This window comes from Panthera leo, chromosome C1 (genome assembly GCF_018350215.1).
Source record: "Panthera leo isolate Ple1 chromosome C1, P.leo_Ple1_pat1.1, whole genome shotgun sequence".
In the NCBI taxonomy this organism is placed as follows: domain Eukaryota; kingdom Metazoa; phylum Chordata; class Mammalia; order Carnivora; family Felidae; genus Panthera; species Panthera leo.
This window is the reverse complement of record NC_056686.1, coordinates 8,949,207-8,967,652: the sequence shown is the minus strand read 5'-3', so window position 1 is coordinate 8,967,652 and position 18,446 is coordinate 8,949,207. Positions and strand designations below refer to the sequence as shown.

The following is an 18,446-nucleotide window of genomic DNA, read 5'->3' as shown; positions in this document are numbered from 1 at the left end:
GAGGGCCAGCTCCCCCTTACCTAGGATCTCCTCGGGGTTCCACTGTTCATGCTGTTCTGCTGAAAGACCCTCGACCACTCTCCCCTCAGGGCTCTGCTGCCCGTACCAGCCTCCCCAGCCAGGAAACCAGGACTGAAGGTACTGCAGCATCCAGCTGCCTCCGCTGGGCTCTGGGTCCCCAGGAGAGTCGCCTGGAGAATCAAATTGAGGCTCTCGTAGGCTCTGTGTCAACCAGAAATGAGCAAACATGAGTCCCCAAGACAGAAACAAGAGGTCATGCGCCGCTGACTATTCTTTGCCCCCAGAGAAGCACATCAAGACTGAAGCATTCTGAGTGCGTTGGCTCTGAACACATCTTCTCACAGAGGATTTCTTACCTCTGCCAATTCTTCTTGTTTGTGAAATCGTTCATGAACCAGTTCACGCAAAATCTTCAACTCCTCAAAGCTCTGTTCCTCTTCAATCCGACACATTTCCTCCTGTTTTGGGTTAAAACAAAACAAACAAAATGGGTCTTATAGCTCCAGAGAAACTGGACACCTTCACTGACCACAAGTACCGTGAGGGAATCTATCTGAGCCCAACATTCCCACTTAAAGCCAAGGAACAATGAAGATGAATAGTTTCAGCTTTTCCACACACAATGCAATAGATTTTATTTGGTCTCTGGGGACTAACAGCAAATACAGAAGGAGCAGAGAACAGTGCTTGGTTGAAAATTAGTAACTGGGGGCGCCTGGGTGGCTCAGTCAGTTGGGCGTCCGACTTCGGCTCAGGTCATGATCTCACTGCTTTGTGAATTCGAGCCCCGCGTCAGGCTCTATGCCGACAGCTCAGAGCCTGCAGCCTGCTTCAGATTCTGTCTCCATCTCTCTGCCCCTCTCCAGCTGTGCTCTGTCTCTTTCTCTCTCAAATATAAATAAACATTAAAAAAAATTAAAAAAAGAAAAGGAGTAACTGAAGCGTAGGTGCCGCTACACTACCGCGTGCACGGTCCCGACAGAGGCGCCAAAGTGTTTTCATGCGCGTGACCTCCGTTACTCAAAGTAGGGGGCTATTTGGTATCCCTCCCACTTCAGATGAGGAAACTGAGGACCACGTTTACACCGTAAGTATGCGGTGTAAACAGTTCCTGTACGTGTCATGTGGGACATCAGCAAGGACGTGCTCATCTTAACGTGCTTCCTGCCAGTTAGGAAAGAACAGTGGTGGCCAGCTACGTACAAGGATAAAAAAGAAAGCAGAATTAACTGTCCTAAACTGTTTCTTACACTCTAACATCAAGAAAAAGAAGATTAAGAGACGCCTGGATGGAGTCCAACTTCGGCTCGGGGCATGATCTTGCAGTTCATGAGTTCGAGCCCCACATCAGGCTCTGTATTGACAGCTCAGAGCCTGGAGCCTGCTTTGGGGTCTGTGTCTCCCTCTCTCTCTGCCCCTTCCCCACTCATGCTCTGTCTCTCTCTCTCTCTCAAAAATAAATAAACATTTAAAAAAAATTTTTTTTTAAAGAAAAAGGACATTATGTTTACTTTCTCCCCTCACTGTGAGTTTATACTTCTCTCTCCCTCCATGTCTTTGCCTGTGCCTTTAAGATAACCATCCAAAACGAAATGTCTGGTTTATTCCAACCTTTTCATAAGGTTCCTATGTCAGTAACCATGCCTGACTCTGGTGGAAAAGGCATTAACCAAGCGAGTGGGTCACGCCTCAGGGAGCCGGCAGGAGACACAGAGCACCGAGTGGCTCAGCACTGCCACTGGTGACCACACACTGGGTCGCTGTTACGGGCTGAATGTCTGCGACCCCCAAAATTCAAATGTTGGAGACATAACCCCCAGTGTGATGGGATTTGAAGGTGGGGCCTTTGGAAGATAATTCGGTTTAGTGCCCTTATAGGAAAAGGAAGACAGATCTCTCTCCACCCAAGAAAGGCCACGTGAGCACACAGTGAGAAGGCAACTGTCTACAAGTCCCAAGGAGACTCTTGCCAGAACCCAGCCCTACTGGCACCTTGATCTTGGACTTCGCAGCCTCCAGAACTGTGAGATACACAGCTGCTGTTTAAGGCCCTCGGTCTGTGGTATTTAGTGATAGCAGTCCGAGCTGACTGAGACGGGTGCCGAAGGGAAACTTGGAAGTGTTTACTAAAGAACAGTTCATTGAGACACAGTACCTGTGCCAAAATACTGGACACGGTCTAAATTGCTATCGCAAAAACTACTGCTCATAAACCCAAGACAAATCGAGGAACAGAACAATCCCCACTCCCTTCCCCAAGGAGACAGAGGCAGACAGACTAAAGCAGTGCAGTGGAGTCCCAGGCCAGGACTCCAGGGACAGTGGTTCTAAGGGCGTCCAGCCCTACGGTGACCTTGCCTTCACCTCCTGCTTCACCCCCTCCACCTAGCCTCTACCTCAAAAAACCTACGGTCAATGAAGTCAACTGGGATTGGGGAAAATATAGGCCAAAGTCTACAGGGATTAGTCAGAGACTCTGGAGGAAAAGAATACTGATGAGGACCAGGCTTTGAAGAGACACAGGTGATGAGATGGGTCCTACACAGGCAGCCAGGGGAGGAGGGGAGTGACACGAAGGCGTGGCAGGACCATGGCCACCTTTATTCCTCCCCCACCGTGGTCTGGCTCTCCTCCAGCAACAGAAGGTGGAGGATGTTTCTGGCCAAGGCAGGGCCAGGGCCTTGCAAGAAGTTTTCACCTAGTAAAACCAACTCTACCCTCTAAAATTACAGTCGTTTGCCAGGGACTCTTATTTCCTCAAAGATTCCATTCTCTTCAGCTTTTGAGAGATGTTTTTATCCTCTGAATGAAGACATGACATGCAGGACAACAGCCCCCTCACCTTGTCTTCCGCAGGCAGCAAGCCTCCTTTCAGCTTGCTGAAGTATTTGTCGGTGTAAGACACAGCGTCGCGGGCGCGGTGTAACAAGAAGTCCCAGGTACAGCGCTTCCTCTCCTCTCTGATCTCATTCAGGTTAGCATTCAAAGCGAAATACCACCATTCTCGGCAGCTGAGGTGTTGCATGACAATGTTAATTACTTCTTACAATAAAAGCAACTAAAATGCCATCAACCCAGGGCAACCCACATAATCCTATTCCTTCCTCTTCTGAAATCTCTGTTCTCTCCTCAGCCAGCACTTTATGCCTGCAGCTCATTTTAACATTAGGCTAAACCCAACATGTGGCGAAAGTCCATCTGCTGGCAAAGAACATCAAAGAATAGATTCTCAACCCACACATCAATTGTAATATAATACTCGATTGGTCTCAATTACCCATAACGTAAGTCCCATCCACTGACAGATAATCAACTGGTGACCGCAAGGTAAAGACCATCTTAAGATGATCAGCAAGGATTTGGATACTAAAGAGTTTATATGGCACACTTCCGGAAAGACATGGAAATACACGGGATCTTTTAAAAGTTTTAGGGGCGTCTGGGCGGCGCAGTCGATTGAGCGTCCGACTTAGGCTCCGGTCATGATCTCGCAGTTCGTGAGTTCGAGCCCCGCTGGGGCTCTGTGCTGACAGCTCAGAGCCTGGAGCCTGCTTCGGATTCTGTGTCTCCCTCTCTCTCTCTGCCCCTTCCCCACTCATGCTCTGTCTCTCAAAAATGAACAAAGTTAAAAAAAAAATTTTTTTTTTAAATTTTAATATATTGGACTGGTCACGTTTATCACTACAACAGGAAAAGACTCCTTTTTGCCACAGAAGTTAGAAAGTGCGCTACATAAATGCTGCCCTAACAACACGGGAGAACAGACAGAGGGAGGAAGGTTCAAATACCACTACAAAGTGTTTCCTACACAGTCAGACCCCACCCGAGCAACGCCAGCCTACTTGTTCAGCGAGGCGCAGAGGATCTTAACTCCACCGCACTCCATCTGACGGTAAACCCACGACACCAACTACATGTATGACAACAACACCAGTGTAGGTCAACAACAGAAATGGCACGGGAACAGCCAGAAAAATCGACCGTGTTTTTAGCTCCTCATCTCCTCAAACAAAAAAGCATTCTGTAACACGCATGTCACATACGACATGTAACTGATAGGTCCTTACTTCTCCGATACAGCCACTCTGGGTTTCCACTTCCGGAACTTCACCTGCCTCTCCTTCCGTTCCAGCTCCTTGAGGAATTCCATGATTTGCCGGTGTTGCAGCTTTTCGTCAGAGGTTAAGAGATCAGTAGGTTAGAACTGACGTGTTTTGTTTACTCAGTTAAGACATCTCTCTACCAAGAACAATTCGTATTGGTCAAGCCGCTGAACTGAAATCCAGTGCAAACTGGAGACCACATATCCGCATCAGGTGGCAATGGTCTCTGACCGCGAACAGTGAGGTATTCAGATGTACTCCGTCACTCAGACTCTCAGTTCAGCACTTGAACGCCAAATTAAAACTAACCTGAGGGCAACCCGATCCAACCGTGTAACACACGGCGGGATCTTGCACCCCAGGAGACAGCCATGGGCTCATGTGCACTTCCTTTCCCACTACGGGCTGTGAAGTATCGAGACCCTTCTATCAAAGTGCTTCTTTCGCCCCAGTTACCGGTCCAACAGGGAGAATATAAACCACTGGGAAGAAAGAGAGTACCTGAGACAGTTTCAAGGGGATGGTCTCCAGATGAATATCACATTCAATGCGGGGGGTGTGTCGCGACCTCAGAGGTTCTTTGGAGCAATTTCTCTTCAAAAGAGCAGATGCACACACAGGTTCCAGGATGTAGTGATGATCGCGACTCTCCATGCTCTTGTCCATGGCCTCCTGGGTGTGACAAGAACGTCTGTCATTACAGCAAATGTTTTCAGGATCAAGTTACATGCTGGTAGTTATCTAATCTAGGGGATATTACCTCAGAATCCAAAATCAAGATAAAACAGGGAACCTAACGCTCTCTAGCATTTCTCCTAAAGTTTATTTATTTTGAGAGAGAGAGAGAAAGAGAGAGCAGGGGAGGGGCAGAGAGAGAGGAAGACAGAGAATCCCGAGCAGGCTCCGCGCTCACAGCACGCAAGTCTCAAACTCACAAACCTTGAGATCATGACCTGGGCCGAAATCAAGAGTCAGACACTTAACCAACTGAGCCACCCAGGCACCCCATAAAGTTCTCCAGCATTTCTTTAAAAATGTATCTGTATTTCTGATTAGGTAAAATGTTCACAAGGTTCAAAACTGAAAGGCAAATAAAAGGTGAAATCTCTCCTTCCGACTCCATCCACTAGCCACCCAATTATTCTCCCCAGAAGCAACCAATAACACCAGTTTCTTATGTATCCCACCAGAGGCATTCTGTGTATGTTCAGAGAACTCAATGGTTTTCTGGCTTTTTAACTATTCTCATACAAATGGTACATATGCTGTTTTACCTCAATTTTGTAAACTTAACACTAACTCTTAGAGACAATTCTATATTCATCATAAAGATCTTTGTTCTTATTTTTTATAGCTGTAAATGGCTCTACTGTATGGATGCACAGTACTTATTTAATTGAATTAGCAAAACAAAGCCATTCTGTACAACAGCATGCAAGCCAAAGAAAACCTTGGGTGAGGGGAAAACACGAGTCCTTTTTCTCCATTCCACTTAAACCACCTACGATTTCTTTACTGAAGATTAAACTCGGAATTTTTTCTATCCTTCACAAACAGTAATACTTCATGTCCCATGTTTTTAATGACTTTCTTAAGTATTTCTTAAAAGAATACCACCAAAGGGCAAGTTTCAACATTTATATAAGAAAGCTCTTCTTTGAGAATCACATCTGGTGCTTCGTTCACTTAAAATCTGGATGTCAAGGGGCGCCTGGGTAACCCAGACGGTTGTTGAACGTCCAAATCTTGATCTCAGCTCAGGTCATAATGTCAAGGTTCATGGGGTGAAGCCCCACATCAGGCTCTGTGCCGGCAGTGCATAGCCTGCTTGGGGTTCTCTCTCTGTCCTTCCCCAGCTCACTCACTGTCTCTCACTCTCTCTCAAAATAAACTGAAAAAATTAAAATAAAATCTGGATGTCAAAAAAACCCACAAATAAATAAAAAATAAAATGAAAATCTGGAGGTCAAGTTTGTGATGGCTTAAAGACTAGATAACTATAACATGTTAGATGCCTACCGTGGAATACTGTGCAGTGGTCAGAGGCAATGAACTAGAAATATAAACAGCAATCTTGATCGATCTTAAAAACACAGCTTTAAGTGGAAAAAAAGAAATCTACAATGCAATATAAATGTGAAACATACCCCAAACACTACATATTGTTCAGCATTACATGCATACCAAGTTCCTCAAGCAAACCCACTTGAGCATGGATACCGATGGACGAAGAGTGGGATGGGATGAGGACCACAGCCACAGAGAACAAACACCGGCGTGGCAGGGACCCCACACTCCGGTGCTGTGTTCCAATAAAGCCTTCTGCCAGAGTCATACCTGTAACTCCACCTGAGGCAAATCCCCCAATAAAGTGCAATCGACATCCCAATAGATGCTAAACTCTGCCACATCTAGTTGTTTTTTCCGCATTAACTTCTGTACCTGGGGTAAAACAGGGAAGAAAATAAGATGACTCTCTTCATTCACAAACTCCATTCACTCATTCAACAAACCACTTCTGAGGAAGCATGTGTCAGGCACTTGGCAAGGTGCTGGGGATACAAAACTGAATTAAAACATGGGTTTTGCTCTTACGGTTTTCCAAATCTAGCTAACTAGGGAGACAGGCATGGCACAATTTTAATCAAGCAGAGGGAAAGCAGAAGAATAGAGACGATGCTATAAGCAAACAAAAGCGAAAATGTCACCGGGTGAATAAGCATCAAAAGACGGGTATGTTTCTAGCACAGGGCAGGAGGGAAGGACGGGGACACGTGTCAGAGTGCAAGGTCTACCGTACGAAAGGCGTGGTATCTTCAGAGGATGGGGACTACGTGTGTGATGGGAGCGCTGTCCTCTCGATGTGGGGGCAGCACTGATACACAGGCACGAACACACATGTGGAGTGGGGTGCTAAGTGCTGACAATACCCAGGTGTGCTGGGTTAAGTGGTTTCCCTCCCCCAAAAACTTCATGTCCTCCTGGAACCTGTGAATGGGACATTATTTGGAAATAGGGTCTTTACTGATGTAATCAAATTAAAACGAGGTCATACCAGACGAGGGTGGGCCCTCATCTAATGACCGATGTCCTTCTGAGAAGAGAAGGCAGACACACGGGGGAGGAAGACCACACGACAGAGGCAGGGATGGAGTGACGCATCCACAAGCCACGGAACGCCGAGGTTAACCATCAGAAGCAAGGAGGGGCAGTTTCTCCCAGAGCCTCCAGATGGAACCGACCCGGCAAACACCTTGATTCCGGACTTCAGGCCTCCAGGATTAAAGAGAATAAATTTCTGTCGTTATAAGCCATTTTGTTCATGGTAATTTGTGAAGGCGGCCCTAGGAAACGAATACACAAGGAAAGGAAGCGGATGCCGTACTAAGGAGTCTGGACTTCACACTCGAGGAGCCATGGAGGGTTTTGAGGTGGGCATGCACCAGGCTTAGGTATCTGTTCTGTTCAGAAACAGAACTCTGGCAACACTGCAAAGTAGAGCCTTCCCCTTCGGTGTGCTAGAGAAAACGAATCATGAGTGGATCGAGAAATGAGCAAGTTTACAGGCTCCAGTTACATTTCAGAAATATCTGCCTAACCACCTCCAGCCTCAAGCAGCCACGAGCACTTGCCCCAGCGCCCTGTACAAATAATATTGTATTTCCGTGTGGGCCGTGATGTGGAAGAGACTGGGAAGCGCCGGTTTAGAAAGAACCAAGGGCCTGGGATGGAAGCAAGGGGATATTTTACCCCTGGGATGGAAGCAACGGGATATTTTATCAGCCCGGGCCAAAGTTTACAGGATCCTGAAGTGAGACGGTGGCCGTGAGGATACGAGGAAGGGACACATGTGAGACCTTGTGCGAGGGAAACTGGCAGGGTGCTGTGAGCAGCTGGATATGGAAGTCGGGGAACGGGAAGCAAAAGGAGGGGCCCGGGTCTCTGGAGATCAGGGCAGTGGCTCAGGACACACGCTCCGGAGCAGGGACGGCAAGCTTCCACAAAGGGCCAGACAGCAAACGTGAAGAAGCCTTCACGGACCGTGGAGTTGCGGTTGTAACTGCTCAGCTCTGCCCACCGGAGCACAAAGGCAGCCCTGGACGACATGTAAATGACGGGTGTGGCAGTGATCCGGTAATCGTTTACAGACAAGAAGGGGGCGTGGGGGGACTTTGCTCTCCAGTCCACAGTTTGCAAACCCCCACTTGGCAGCTGGGCCACGCAGCTTCAGGACCTGGCCCTTCCACTCCATCGCCGTGCACCTCCGCATCCTAGGCTGTGTGTAGGGGGAGGCTGACAGAGGTGTGGTAAAGAGCACTGAATATTCAACGAGGTTAATCACGTGAAGCGCTAAGAAAAGTGCCTGGCATGGGAAAGGGCTCAAAAGAGGTTAGTTTCGTGTGTTTTAATACTCCTTAACATGTTAGAGAATAAAGGGAAAAAGCCGGTTTCAGGGACGCAAAATGGGCCAATGGAACACAATGGGATAATTTTGGTTGTGACACTAAAACACCACAGAGGTGCCCCGCAGGTAAAGCCCATGAGCCAGGAGGCCAAAAGGAGGTGGAGAATGGAGTTCAAGATGTGGAAGGCACCGACAAGTATTCCCAGAGGATGGCTGAATCTGTGAAACAGAGAGTTTACCCCCAGAGGTGCACACAGTATGAGAACTCAGTTTCTTCAGGCACAAGATAAATGGGGCCGCATCGACGTTGAACGGATGAGCGAAGTAACAAAGGTCAGAGAAAATGAGCCATTTTCCTATTTTGGTAAATTAATCTGTTGGCACAGACGAGAGGCGCGCGCAGCCGCCCAAGAACGTGGTGAGGAAGAACGCAGCCTCCTTTACATAACACGAAACGACGAAGGCGGGACCCCAAACTCCCTAAAACCAGTGCTTTCTTCCAGGTTAGCAGGCCAGTTCATACTCACAGGCTCATTCACAGCATTCTGCATGGACACATTCTTAATACAGACGCCAAATGCAAAAGGATGGGACGGATTGGTGACGCCATCTTCAAAGCGCAAATGGACATCTTGGATTTTTAACTGCAAGGGGGAGAAAAAAGGAAAATGCACTCTGACATGTGCTGCAGGTAGAACACCACAGGGAGACGTCAAACCGCCCTTGAGCATTTAAGTAAACTACGGCAGGTAGTTTACACAAATGCTCAGGGCACACACACCATTCCAGAAGACCCCTTAAAGAAACATTCAAAGAAACGCCACTGGATCTAGAGAACTGGCCCGCCCTCTCCTACGATACCTTAATCTTGCCCCAGCGTCCCGGCACCTAGACTCGGGAACACCAGGAGGGCACATACACTTTGTACCTGTCTACTTCCCCTTGCCCCTGCCGGTGGGCTACAGAAAAGGCACTCTGCTTCAGTGAATTAAAAATCGTTAACAGAAAGCGAAAAGACAACCCATAGGGTGAGAGAAAATATTTGCAAATCATACATCTAATAAGGGACTAGAATCCCAAAATACACAACAGTAAACAAATAAACCAGGGCACCTGGATGGCTCAGTCAACTGAGCGTTCAATTTGGGCTCAGGCCACGATCCCACGGTCATGGGATCAAGCCCCACGTCCAGCTCTCCACTGAATGTGGAGCCTGCTTAGGATTCTGTCTCTCTCCCCCTCTGCCCCTCTCCCCGGCTCACACTTCCTCAAGAAAAGAAAATTTAAAAAATTTTTAATAATTAAAAAAATAAAATAAACCAATGTTTTCAATGGATAATGGGATCTGGATAGACATTTCTCAAAAAAAGATACACAAGCGGCCATAAGCACATGGAAAGATGTTCAACATTAGCCGTTAAGGAAAGGCAAGTCAAAACCACAGTGAGGTACCACCTCATACCCACTAGTCTGGTTATTATCAAAAGATAGACAGTAACAAGTGTTGAGGAGGATGTGGAGAAATTAAAAAGCTCATACGTTATATGGTGAAATTGTAAAACAGCACAGCCCCTTTGGAAGACAGTCTGTCAGTTCCTCATGAAATTAAACACAGAGTTACCATATGACTCGACAATTCTACTCCTAGGTACGTACTTAAGAAAACTGAAAACATATATGCACACAAAACCACATACACGAATGTTTATACCAGCATTATTTACAATAGCTAAAAAGTGGAAACCACCCAAATGTCCATCAACTGATAAGCAGATAAACACAATGTAGTATAGCCTGAAAACCGCAAAAACCCTCAGTGTGAATACTCCATTCAAACTCCTGCACTTTGAGGAGGTTTCTAGCAGCCTAAAGCTGCGTGCCTGGGACATGCCGGCCTCCTCCTGAGTTCCCGTCTGGAAAAGCTCAGGGCTGTTTGTTCCAGCCAACGCCTGACAATAGGTCCCTGACCTCCCTTTCTTAAAAGCATTGACCCAGAAGGGCTTACAATTGTGAATCCTTTCTCTGTCGCTATGAGATGTGTGTGTATCTCCTACAATCAAGGACATGAAAGCCGTTCCTCTGAAACGTAATCATCAGGAAGGAGAGGCCCTGTCTCCCAATCTCTGTGGGAGCACAGAAGCCCAGCCAGCAGATACAGCTGGCCTTATCACATTGACACTGACCTTCTAGAATTCTTCACCTGAGCCCCCCCCCCCCCCCGCCCCCGCCACCGATCCCACCTCACTCTCCCTTTAAAAGGCCCAGTCACCTCTGTGCAAACTGGGACAGAGCTCTGCTCCTGCCACTTCTGTCAGTAGTTACTGGATAAAATCTGTTTTCACTGCTTTAACTAACATCCAGCTTCGTTTATCTTTGACAATCCATACACGGGAACACTTTATTCAGTCTTAAAAAGGAATAAAGTGCTGGTACGTGCCACGACACAGACGAACCTTGAAAGTATTATGCCAAGTGCAAGAAGCCAGACGCAAAAGGCCACGTGATGAACGATCACACGGATAGGAGCTGTCCAAACCAGGCAATTTCCATAAAGAAGATAGATTAGAGGGGGGCTAGAGGGAGAGGAGAAATGGGAGTAGCTACTAAGTGGGCATGAAGTTTCTTTTTGGGGTAATGAAGGTGTTTTGGAATTAGAGAGTGGTAATCTAGGCACTTCGTAAATACACTAAAAAACACTAGAGTGTACATGTTAAAAGTCTGAACTTTATGGGGCGCCTAGGTGGCTCAGTCAGTTAAGCGTCCAACTCCAGCTCAGGTCATGATCTCATGGTTCGTGAGTTCAAGCCCCACGTCGGGCTCTGCGCTGACAGCTCAGAGCCTGGAGCCTGCTTTGGATTCTGTGTCTCCCTCTGTCTCTCTGTCTCTCTCTCTCTGCCCCTTCCTTGCTCGTGCTCTGTCTCTCAAACATTAAAAAAAAAAATTTTTTTTCAGTATGAACTTCATGGAATGTTAACTAAATCTCAATAAAGCTATTATTAAAAATAAAAATAATGAATTATTTAAAATTAATGAAAGCCAAAAAGAAATTTAAAAATACAACTGCCTAAAACAATTCAAAGCACTCACCTCAAATGTACCAATCTCTTTGTCAACGTTCTGACAGTTATGAAACCAGCAACCTCAGACTGCATCTTTGGGGGAAGTGGTGTACCCTGAAGCCATTTTGGCCTCTGTCACCTTGGCAATGCAAGAAAACCCCAGATGTAGTAATAAGTACAGCCTTACTCTTATGGCATTCATGAACATCAGTGTGGACCGTGATCTAGTTTTTGAGGACAAAACAAAATTGTAATTAAAGCAGAAAATGTGGCCAGCAGCCCGAGCACCTGCCACCTCATCAACCTGCCACCAGAAACGTCAGTGAGAGATGAAACACCTCAGTGGGCTGCTCGCAATTCACTACGCCACCCACTAGAAACCACGTATCCGACCTCTCTCATCGTACAGAGGAAGAAACCGAGACCAGAGAGATTAAGTGATTTGCCCTAGAAGAATCAGTCACGAAGGTGCAGGTCACCCGGCTTCTTAGGAGGTACATCCTGTAGCAAGGAAGAGGGCGACACTCAAGAACAAAGTGAAGTGCAAGGTGAGTGAAAATGAAACTCCTACTCGCACGAGCCGGAGCAAGAAAAACCTGTGTCTGCCCAGGGCTGGAGGCTTGCTCTTCAGGTTTCCCTCCCGGCACTGCCTATAAAAGGGCACACCTGAGCAGTCAGCCGTGGCACCGCATACCCCGCATCAGTTAAGCCCACGAGAAACCAAGTACTGAGGAGCACACACTCGTCAGCCTGAGAAGTCCCTGTCGTGTTCATACTTCATAAAAGTCAGTAGGACTTACTTCGATATTCTCCACAATTCTCGTAACTACTGAGGCAGTGACTGAATACCAGTAGGACTCCCCCTTCCGCTGGCGTTCATTCTACAAAGGAAAGAGCGAGGGTTAGCCGCGTCCAATGCTCTGCTCACATGCTGTGCCTCGCCGCAGCTGCTCGGGTGGCCGAGGGGGGTGTGGCTTGCCTTCCATCTGTCCTCCAGGGCTTGAAGTAGAGCCTTCTTGCGCTCCCTCTCCAAGAGCTTCTCCTTCTCATCATCGAAATCCTCTAGCTTTTCAGGGGCTCCAATTAAGTGAAGGCTGGAGATGGAGATCACCCAAGGGTCCACGTGGGGGCGGTAAAAGGGAATCTGAAGAGTCACCTTCCCAATCAAGCCTGGGAAAAGCAAAATCTCGTGAAATGCAGATACACAGTGTTGGTACTTCTTCCTATTTTTCTGTATTCTTCCAGTTTTCTGTAAGAAGCATTAGTACTTTTACAATGTATTGTTTAATCTACGAAAATAGGCAGCAGGTTCTCGTACGTGGGAAACAGAAGTTAGTACACTGACACCTGTAAGAACAAGACCCAATAAACTAGAAGGTGGAAAAAGTGCAGTGACTTCACCCTATCAAATGCAACACCTCTCCTCTGCGCAGTGCCTCCTCCCCAACTAACCTACATCTTAAACGACGTTGGGGTGTCTTTCTCCCCATAGCACCCGCACAAGCCTAAGAGCACTAAACTCATTTCTCGTTGGTTATTAGTTGGCTGGTTGAGAAGCACTTCTTGGGAGTTACCGGGCTTACAATATGTCCGGTCTTGAACATACCAACTGCAGCGCGGGCGGTCCTGCAGTGGCACTCTGTTGAGAACAAATTCTGATCCTTCAGGAGAACACAGGCTGATGCGAAACTAAATGGCCTGCTAGGACCGTGATAGGATTTTCCCAGTCCCACCATGTCTAGCCGAGCTTCCTAGGATACAGGCCTTCTTTAAAGACAATTAGTAAAAGGCATGTCCTACTAACAACAGTGCGTAAAACTATCTGAACTGGTGGCACCTGGGTGGCTCAATCGGTTAAGCATCGGACCCTCGATTTCGGCTCAGGTCACGATCTCACGGTTCATGAGTTCGAGCCCCACGTTGGGCTCTGTGCTGACGATGCAGAGCCCGCTTGGTATTCTCTCTCTCCTTCTCTCTCAGCCCCTCCCGTACTCTCTCTCAAAATAAATAAATAAACTTAAAAAAAAAACAAAAGAATATCTGAACTGTCCTAATGGTTCTCAAAGATCCACACGGCCCAACTAATATTGTATCTCTGAAACATATGTTATCAGAAGGTGATCATTTCCCTCTAAGATCTAGAATTCAAGTAGGATTGACCTGTTAAAGATAAAATATCATTAACACCAAGTGACTGTGTAATCCAGTAACAAGTTAAGAAATGTGACAACAAATAATGAAAAACATTTTAATTTGGATTTTATCTAGAAAAATGAAAGTAAGTTTTTTTTGTTTTTTGAATTTTGGAGGGAGCTTTATTGGGAGCTCTGGGTTTCTTTTTTTTTTTTTTAAGTAGGCTCCACACTCAACATGGGGCTTGAACTCACAACCCTGAGATCAAGAGTCACATGCTCTACCAACCGAGCCAGCCAGGCACCCTGCAAGTAAGTTTTGTATATTTAATAGTTAATATTATAACCAAAACCATATACCAGTTTTCACCACAAAGAGTTTAACAATAATTAGAGTGCAGTCGCAATTCTAACCTAAATTAATTGGGAGGAAGAGGCATATTTGATAGACGACAAGCAAAATATAATTTCTGTTACATTTCATTTAATTTTTGCAGAATACAAATAGGGTCGTTTTTGCAAAAATATGAGAAAACCTCACCAATTTCCTCCAAGAGCCTCTCTGAATCCTTTGATACTCAAATAATAACTCTTTTGGAAACATCCACAGTATCATCATTCCAGAGTTTCTTTAAGATTCTAATCGGTCAGGGTCTTTGCCTATGATTCTGGCAGTTCACCCATCACTTGAATTGACTTCAAGAAAGTCTAAATCTTTTACAAGATTTCTATCTTATTTCACCTAGCAACTGATTTGCATTGTACTTGCATTTTATTTTAATATAAGTATCCAAAAATAAGGGAAAGAATGACATCAACAGGCTATTATTGAATGATGAGTGGTGTCTGAATAGGGACTAATTTTATACATGGTCATTTAACAAAGAATGTAGTTTTTTTGGTTTGTTTTTTTTTAAGATTTTATTTTTAAGGGGCACCTGGGTGGCTCAATCAGTTGAGTGTCCAGCTCTTGGTTTCGGCTCAGGTCATGCTCTCATGATTCATGGGTTCAAGCCCCAAGTCGGGCTCCATGCTGACAGTGCAGAGCCTGCTTGTAATTCTCTCTCTCTCTCTCTCTCTCTCTCTCTCTCTCTCTCTCCCCCCCTCTCTCTCTGCTCCTCCCCTTCTCTCTCTCAAAATAAATAAACTTAAAAAAAAAGAAATTTAAAAAATATATTTTATTTTTAAGTAATCTCTACACCTAGTGTGGGGCTTGAACTCACAAACCCAAGATCAAGAGTTGCACGCTCCAAATGAGCCAGCCAGGTGCCCTAACAAAGAATATTTTTATTCCATGACCATTCTTGTTTCCTTACCAAACCTGCAGAACTCCTATAATAACTGCAAAAATCTATGAGTGTGCCAGGCATCGTTCTGAGTAATTTTAATGCATTAACTCACGTATTCCTCTCCACAACCCTCTGATGTAGGTACAACAATTATCCGCTCATCTCAAAGACTATGAGGCACACACAGAGTTGTGAAGGAACTTCCACAAGGTCACATAGCCAGAGAATGGTAGATATGGAATATACACCCAAGCACAATGCTCCAAAGCCCACCTTTCATTCAGTAAACTGTCTCTCCATAATATAAAGAATTCTCCAAAAATAAGAACTCCCTGTATCTATAAGTTCTTTAAGAAACATAAGAATCACCTGGGGATGCTTATTAAAAATGCCGGTTGGGGGCGCCTAAGCGGGTCAGTCGGTTAAACGTCCGACTTTGGCTCAGGTCACGATCTCACGGCTCGTGAGTTCGAGCTCAGAGCCTGGAGCCCACTTCAGATTCGGTGTCTCCCTCTATCTGCTCCTCCGCTGCTTGCACTCTGTCTCTCACGTTGTCTCAAACATAAATAAACATTAAAAAAAATTTTTTTTTTTTTAAATGCCGGTTCAGTGACACTCCCTTGCCAATTCTGATTCAATGGGCCTGGGGAACACCTGACCTCCCCACCACCACCCAAGGTCATCCTGATAGACAAGGCCACACTTTAGGACTGATCTACAGTCTATACTTCCTATCCTGCCTCTTCCTGCTCAAACAGAGCCAAACTCAAGGGCTCTCAGTTTTCACATCCCAAGCAGTATAAGACTCAAAACCGCCTCTCTCGGCCTTAGAGGTCCGCATACCAGCTTTGACTTCAAACGGTAATTCCAGCTCTTTCAAGGCATCTTTCTTCAACGGCAAGTTTTCCAACTCAACAGCACCTAAGAAATAAAAACAACATCATGAAATGTTCATCCAGCAACTGCAGTAGGTGCCTACTGTGTGCATATCATTGCAGGTTAAAGGGAAAGTCTTCCATCTCCACCCAGCTATAAAAAGCCAAGAGCAGCGCCAGACTAGCCTATGGACTTTATCTGACTACTTTCCTGACCATCCCCCTCTGACAGCCGAAGGCTTGCCCGAGGATGAAGGGTTTAGCCTGGGATCTTTTTCTATAATAAGCCAGATAGTAAATATTTCAAGCCTTATGGTATCTGTTGTATATTCTCTCTGTTGTTGTTGTTGTTGTTGTTTTTTACAAGGCTTTAAAAATATAAAAGCGACATTCTCGGTCTGGATTTGGCCAGTGGCTAGGTTGCAGACCCCGAGTTTAGACGAATTTAGATGCATGTTCAGCAGAGAACCATTAACATCTGAATCACCTGGAAAGAAATGCAGGCTCCTGGGCCCCCTGCCCAGACATCTCTGGGATTAAAACAAGAAATCTGTGATTTTTAACAAGCTCCTGCAAACCCCCCACTCCCCAACAAATGGGTATATTGCACGCAACATCTGAGAGCCCCTGAGTTAAAGTTGGTCGTCAAAAGGAGCTGCACTCCCTTCTGGAGAGACCAGCTCCACATGTTCTCCTCCATATCTCCACTTGCAGGCTTAATTACCTGTCAGAAAGCAAAGAACAAACCACCGCTGAAGGTCTTTGTCAGACCCAGCTTTTATAGGACTTAAACCTAGAGGTCCAAGATGTCTCTGAAGCGACTGAGGCACAGTCAAGAGGGAGCGGCTGACCTCTCGCTCTCCCAGAGGTGACTCCTCAGTGTGTAGTAGGCACTGAGCTGGCCACTGGGAATGTGAAGAGAGGAGGCAGGGCCCCATCCTAAAGGGCGGAGACAGGCAACATTCTACAAAACTGCACGACCTCGGGCGATTTCTGAGAAAAGGGAGTACAGACGACAACCACCCAGCAACCATTAACTGGTACGAGAACTCAGAAGAAAGGCAAGCAAGCCAAAGACAAACTAATACAAGAAACAATTATTTTTTCCTTTAAATGACTGTTCAGAACTTGTGGGTAACTGGCTTCTAAAGAAGTATTCAAATCTAGCAACTTGGCAGATGCTGAGCAAATGCAAGCAGCTCATGTTTTAGACTTTTGCAGAAACGTATCTACGTGGGTCCCCACAAAGCTTAAAGACCAACCAAAGAGCTGCGGTGCCTGGGTGGCTCGGTCGGTCAGGTGTCCAACTCTTGATTTCGGTTCAGATCACGATCTCATGGTTCATGGGATGGAGCCCCGGGTCGGGCTCAGCTCGGAGTGCAGAGCCTGCTTAGGATTCTCTCTCTCTCCCCCTGTCTGCCCCGCCCCCCACCTCTCTCTTTCTCACACACACTCAAATAAGTAAATTAAAAATAAAGACTAGCCACAAGGAGAAGTTAATAACCCCGAGAGCCCGGATGCAACCCTATTTCCACATTTGGGGAGTAAGCGATCATAAGGGGGGAGGGGGACATGAAACATGTTCCTCAACAGTTGAAACTGACTTAGAGGGGGAAAGTATATCATTTCTCCTTCTTCTGAAGAGCGTCATTTGTGATTTGAATCATCTGCCCTGTTTTTCAATACCCACATCTGTCACAAAGGCAGGTGGCTGCTATCCACCTGCGGGAAGTGGAAGGAGTTGCAGGCAGTCCACGCCGGGAAACATTAAAGCACAGAGGGCAAGAGAGGTGGTCGAGGAAGGAGAAGAGACCAAGGAAAGAACAAGAAGGGCCGCTCAAGGCGAGTCAATAACAAAGGAATCAGACAAAAGGGTGGCAGTGGAAGCCTTCCAGTCGGAAGGCTCTCTGATTCCCCACCCACTCAAATGTGTACCCACAACTGGCCCTGCTGGGAAAGGTCCCTCAAGGGACCCAGAGGAGGTGAGCACTTTATAAATGAGAGCGCTGTTCGTTTATTTCCGGGCAGATAACACACAGGCTTATTCCTGGATGTCTCATTCAAAAACTCCTCAGCTTAGTTAGGCTACCAAGAAACAAAGTCCCTAGAACTGGGGTAAATCTAGGGGCCGGCTGCTTTTCAGTCATCACCAATGACTACTGAATTCTCCTCCCTCGGCTCTGCGTCACTTAAAAAGCCAGCCTGAGCGGGGCACCTGGGGGGCTGAGTCGGTTAAGCATCCAACTTCAGACTAGGTCATGATCTCGCCATTCCGGAGTTCGAGCCCCACATTGGGCTCTGTGCTGACAGCTCAGAGCCTGTTCCAGATTGTGTCTCCCTCCCTCTCTCTGCTCCTCCCCTGCTCACGCTGTCTCTCTCTCTCTCTCTCTCAAAAACAAATAAACATTAAAAGAATTAAAAAAAAAAAAAAAAGAAAAAAAAGCCAGCCTGAGGTTCAGGGCTTATAGGAACAAAAAGGAGAGGGAGCCAAAGTGCTGGGTCACAAATAGAGATATGCCCACGGCCCGAAGTCCTGCCTCCCCGACATGACACCAGCAGCTG

At 46.4% G+C, this 18,446-nt stretch overlaps 1 protein-coding gene across 6 annotated transcripts in view; it reads right to left on the bottom strand.

Moving 5' to 3' along the window:
• Positions 1-18,446, bottom strand: part of VPS13D (vacuolar protein sorting 13 homolog D) — a 266,928-nt gene that overhangs the window by 241,714 nt on the left and 6,768 nt on the right. For all 6 annotated transcript variants that reach the window (XM_042954200.1, XM_042954201.1, XM_042954202.1 and 3 more), the window contains exons 3-12: positions 15,853-15,930; positions 12,568-12,758; positions 12,389-12,469; positions 9,057-9,173; positions 6,462-6,566; positions 4,626-4,796; positions 4,089-4,189; positions 2,864-3,032; positions 378-479; positions 21-222 (exon numbers count right to left, since the gene is read on the bottom strand). In XM_042954200.1, the coding sequence (XP_042810134.1) occupies positions 21-222; positions 378-479; positions 2,864-3,032; positions 4,089-4,189; positions 4,626-4,796; positions 6,462-6,566; positions 9,057-9,173; positions 12,389-12,469; positions 12,568-12,758; positions 15,853-15,930 (1,317 nt within the window). The remainder of the gene's footprint in view (positions 1-20; positions 223-377; positions 480-2,863; positions 3,033-4,088; positions 4,190-4,625; positions 4,797-6,461; positions 6,567-9,056; positions 9,174-12,388; positions 12,470-12,567; positions 12,759-15,852; positions 15,931-18,446) is intronic.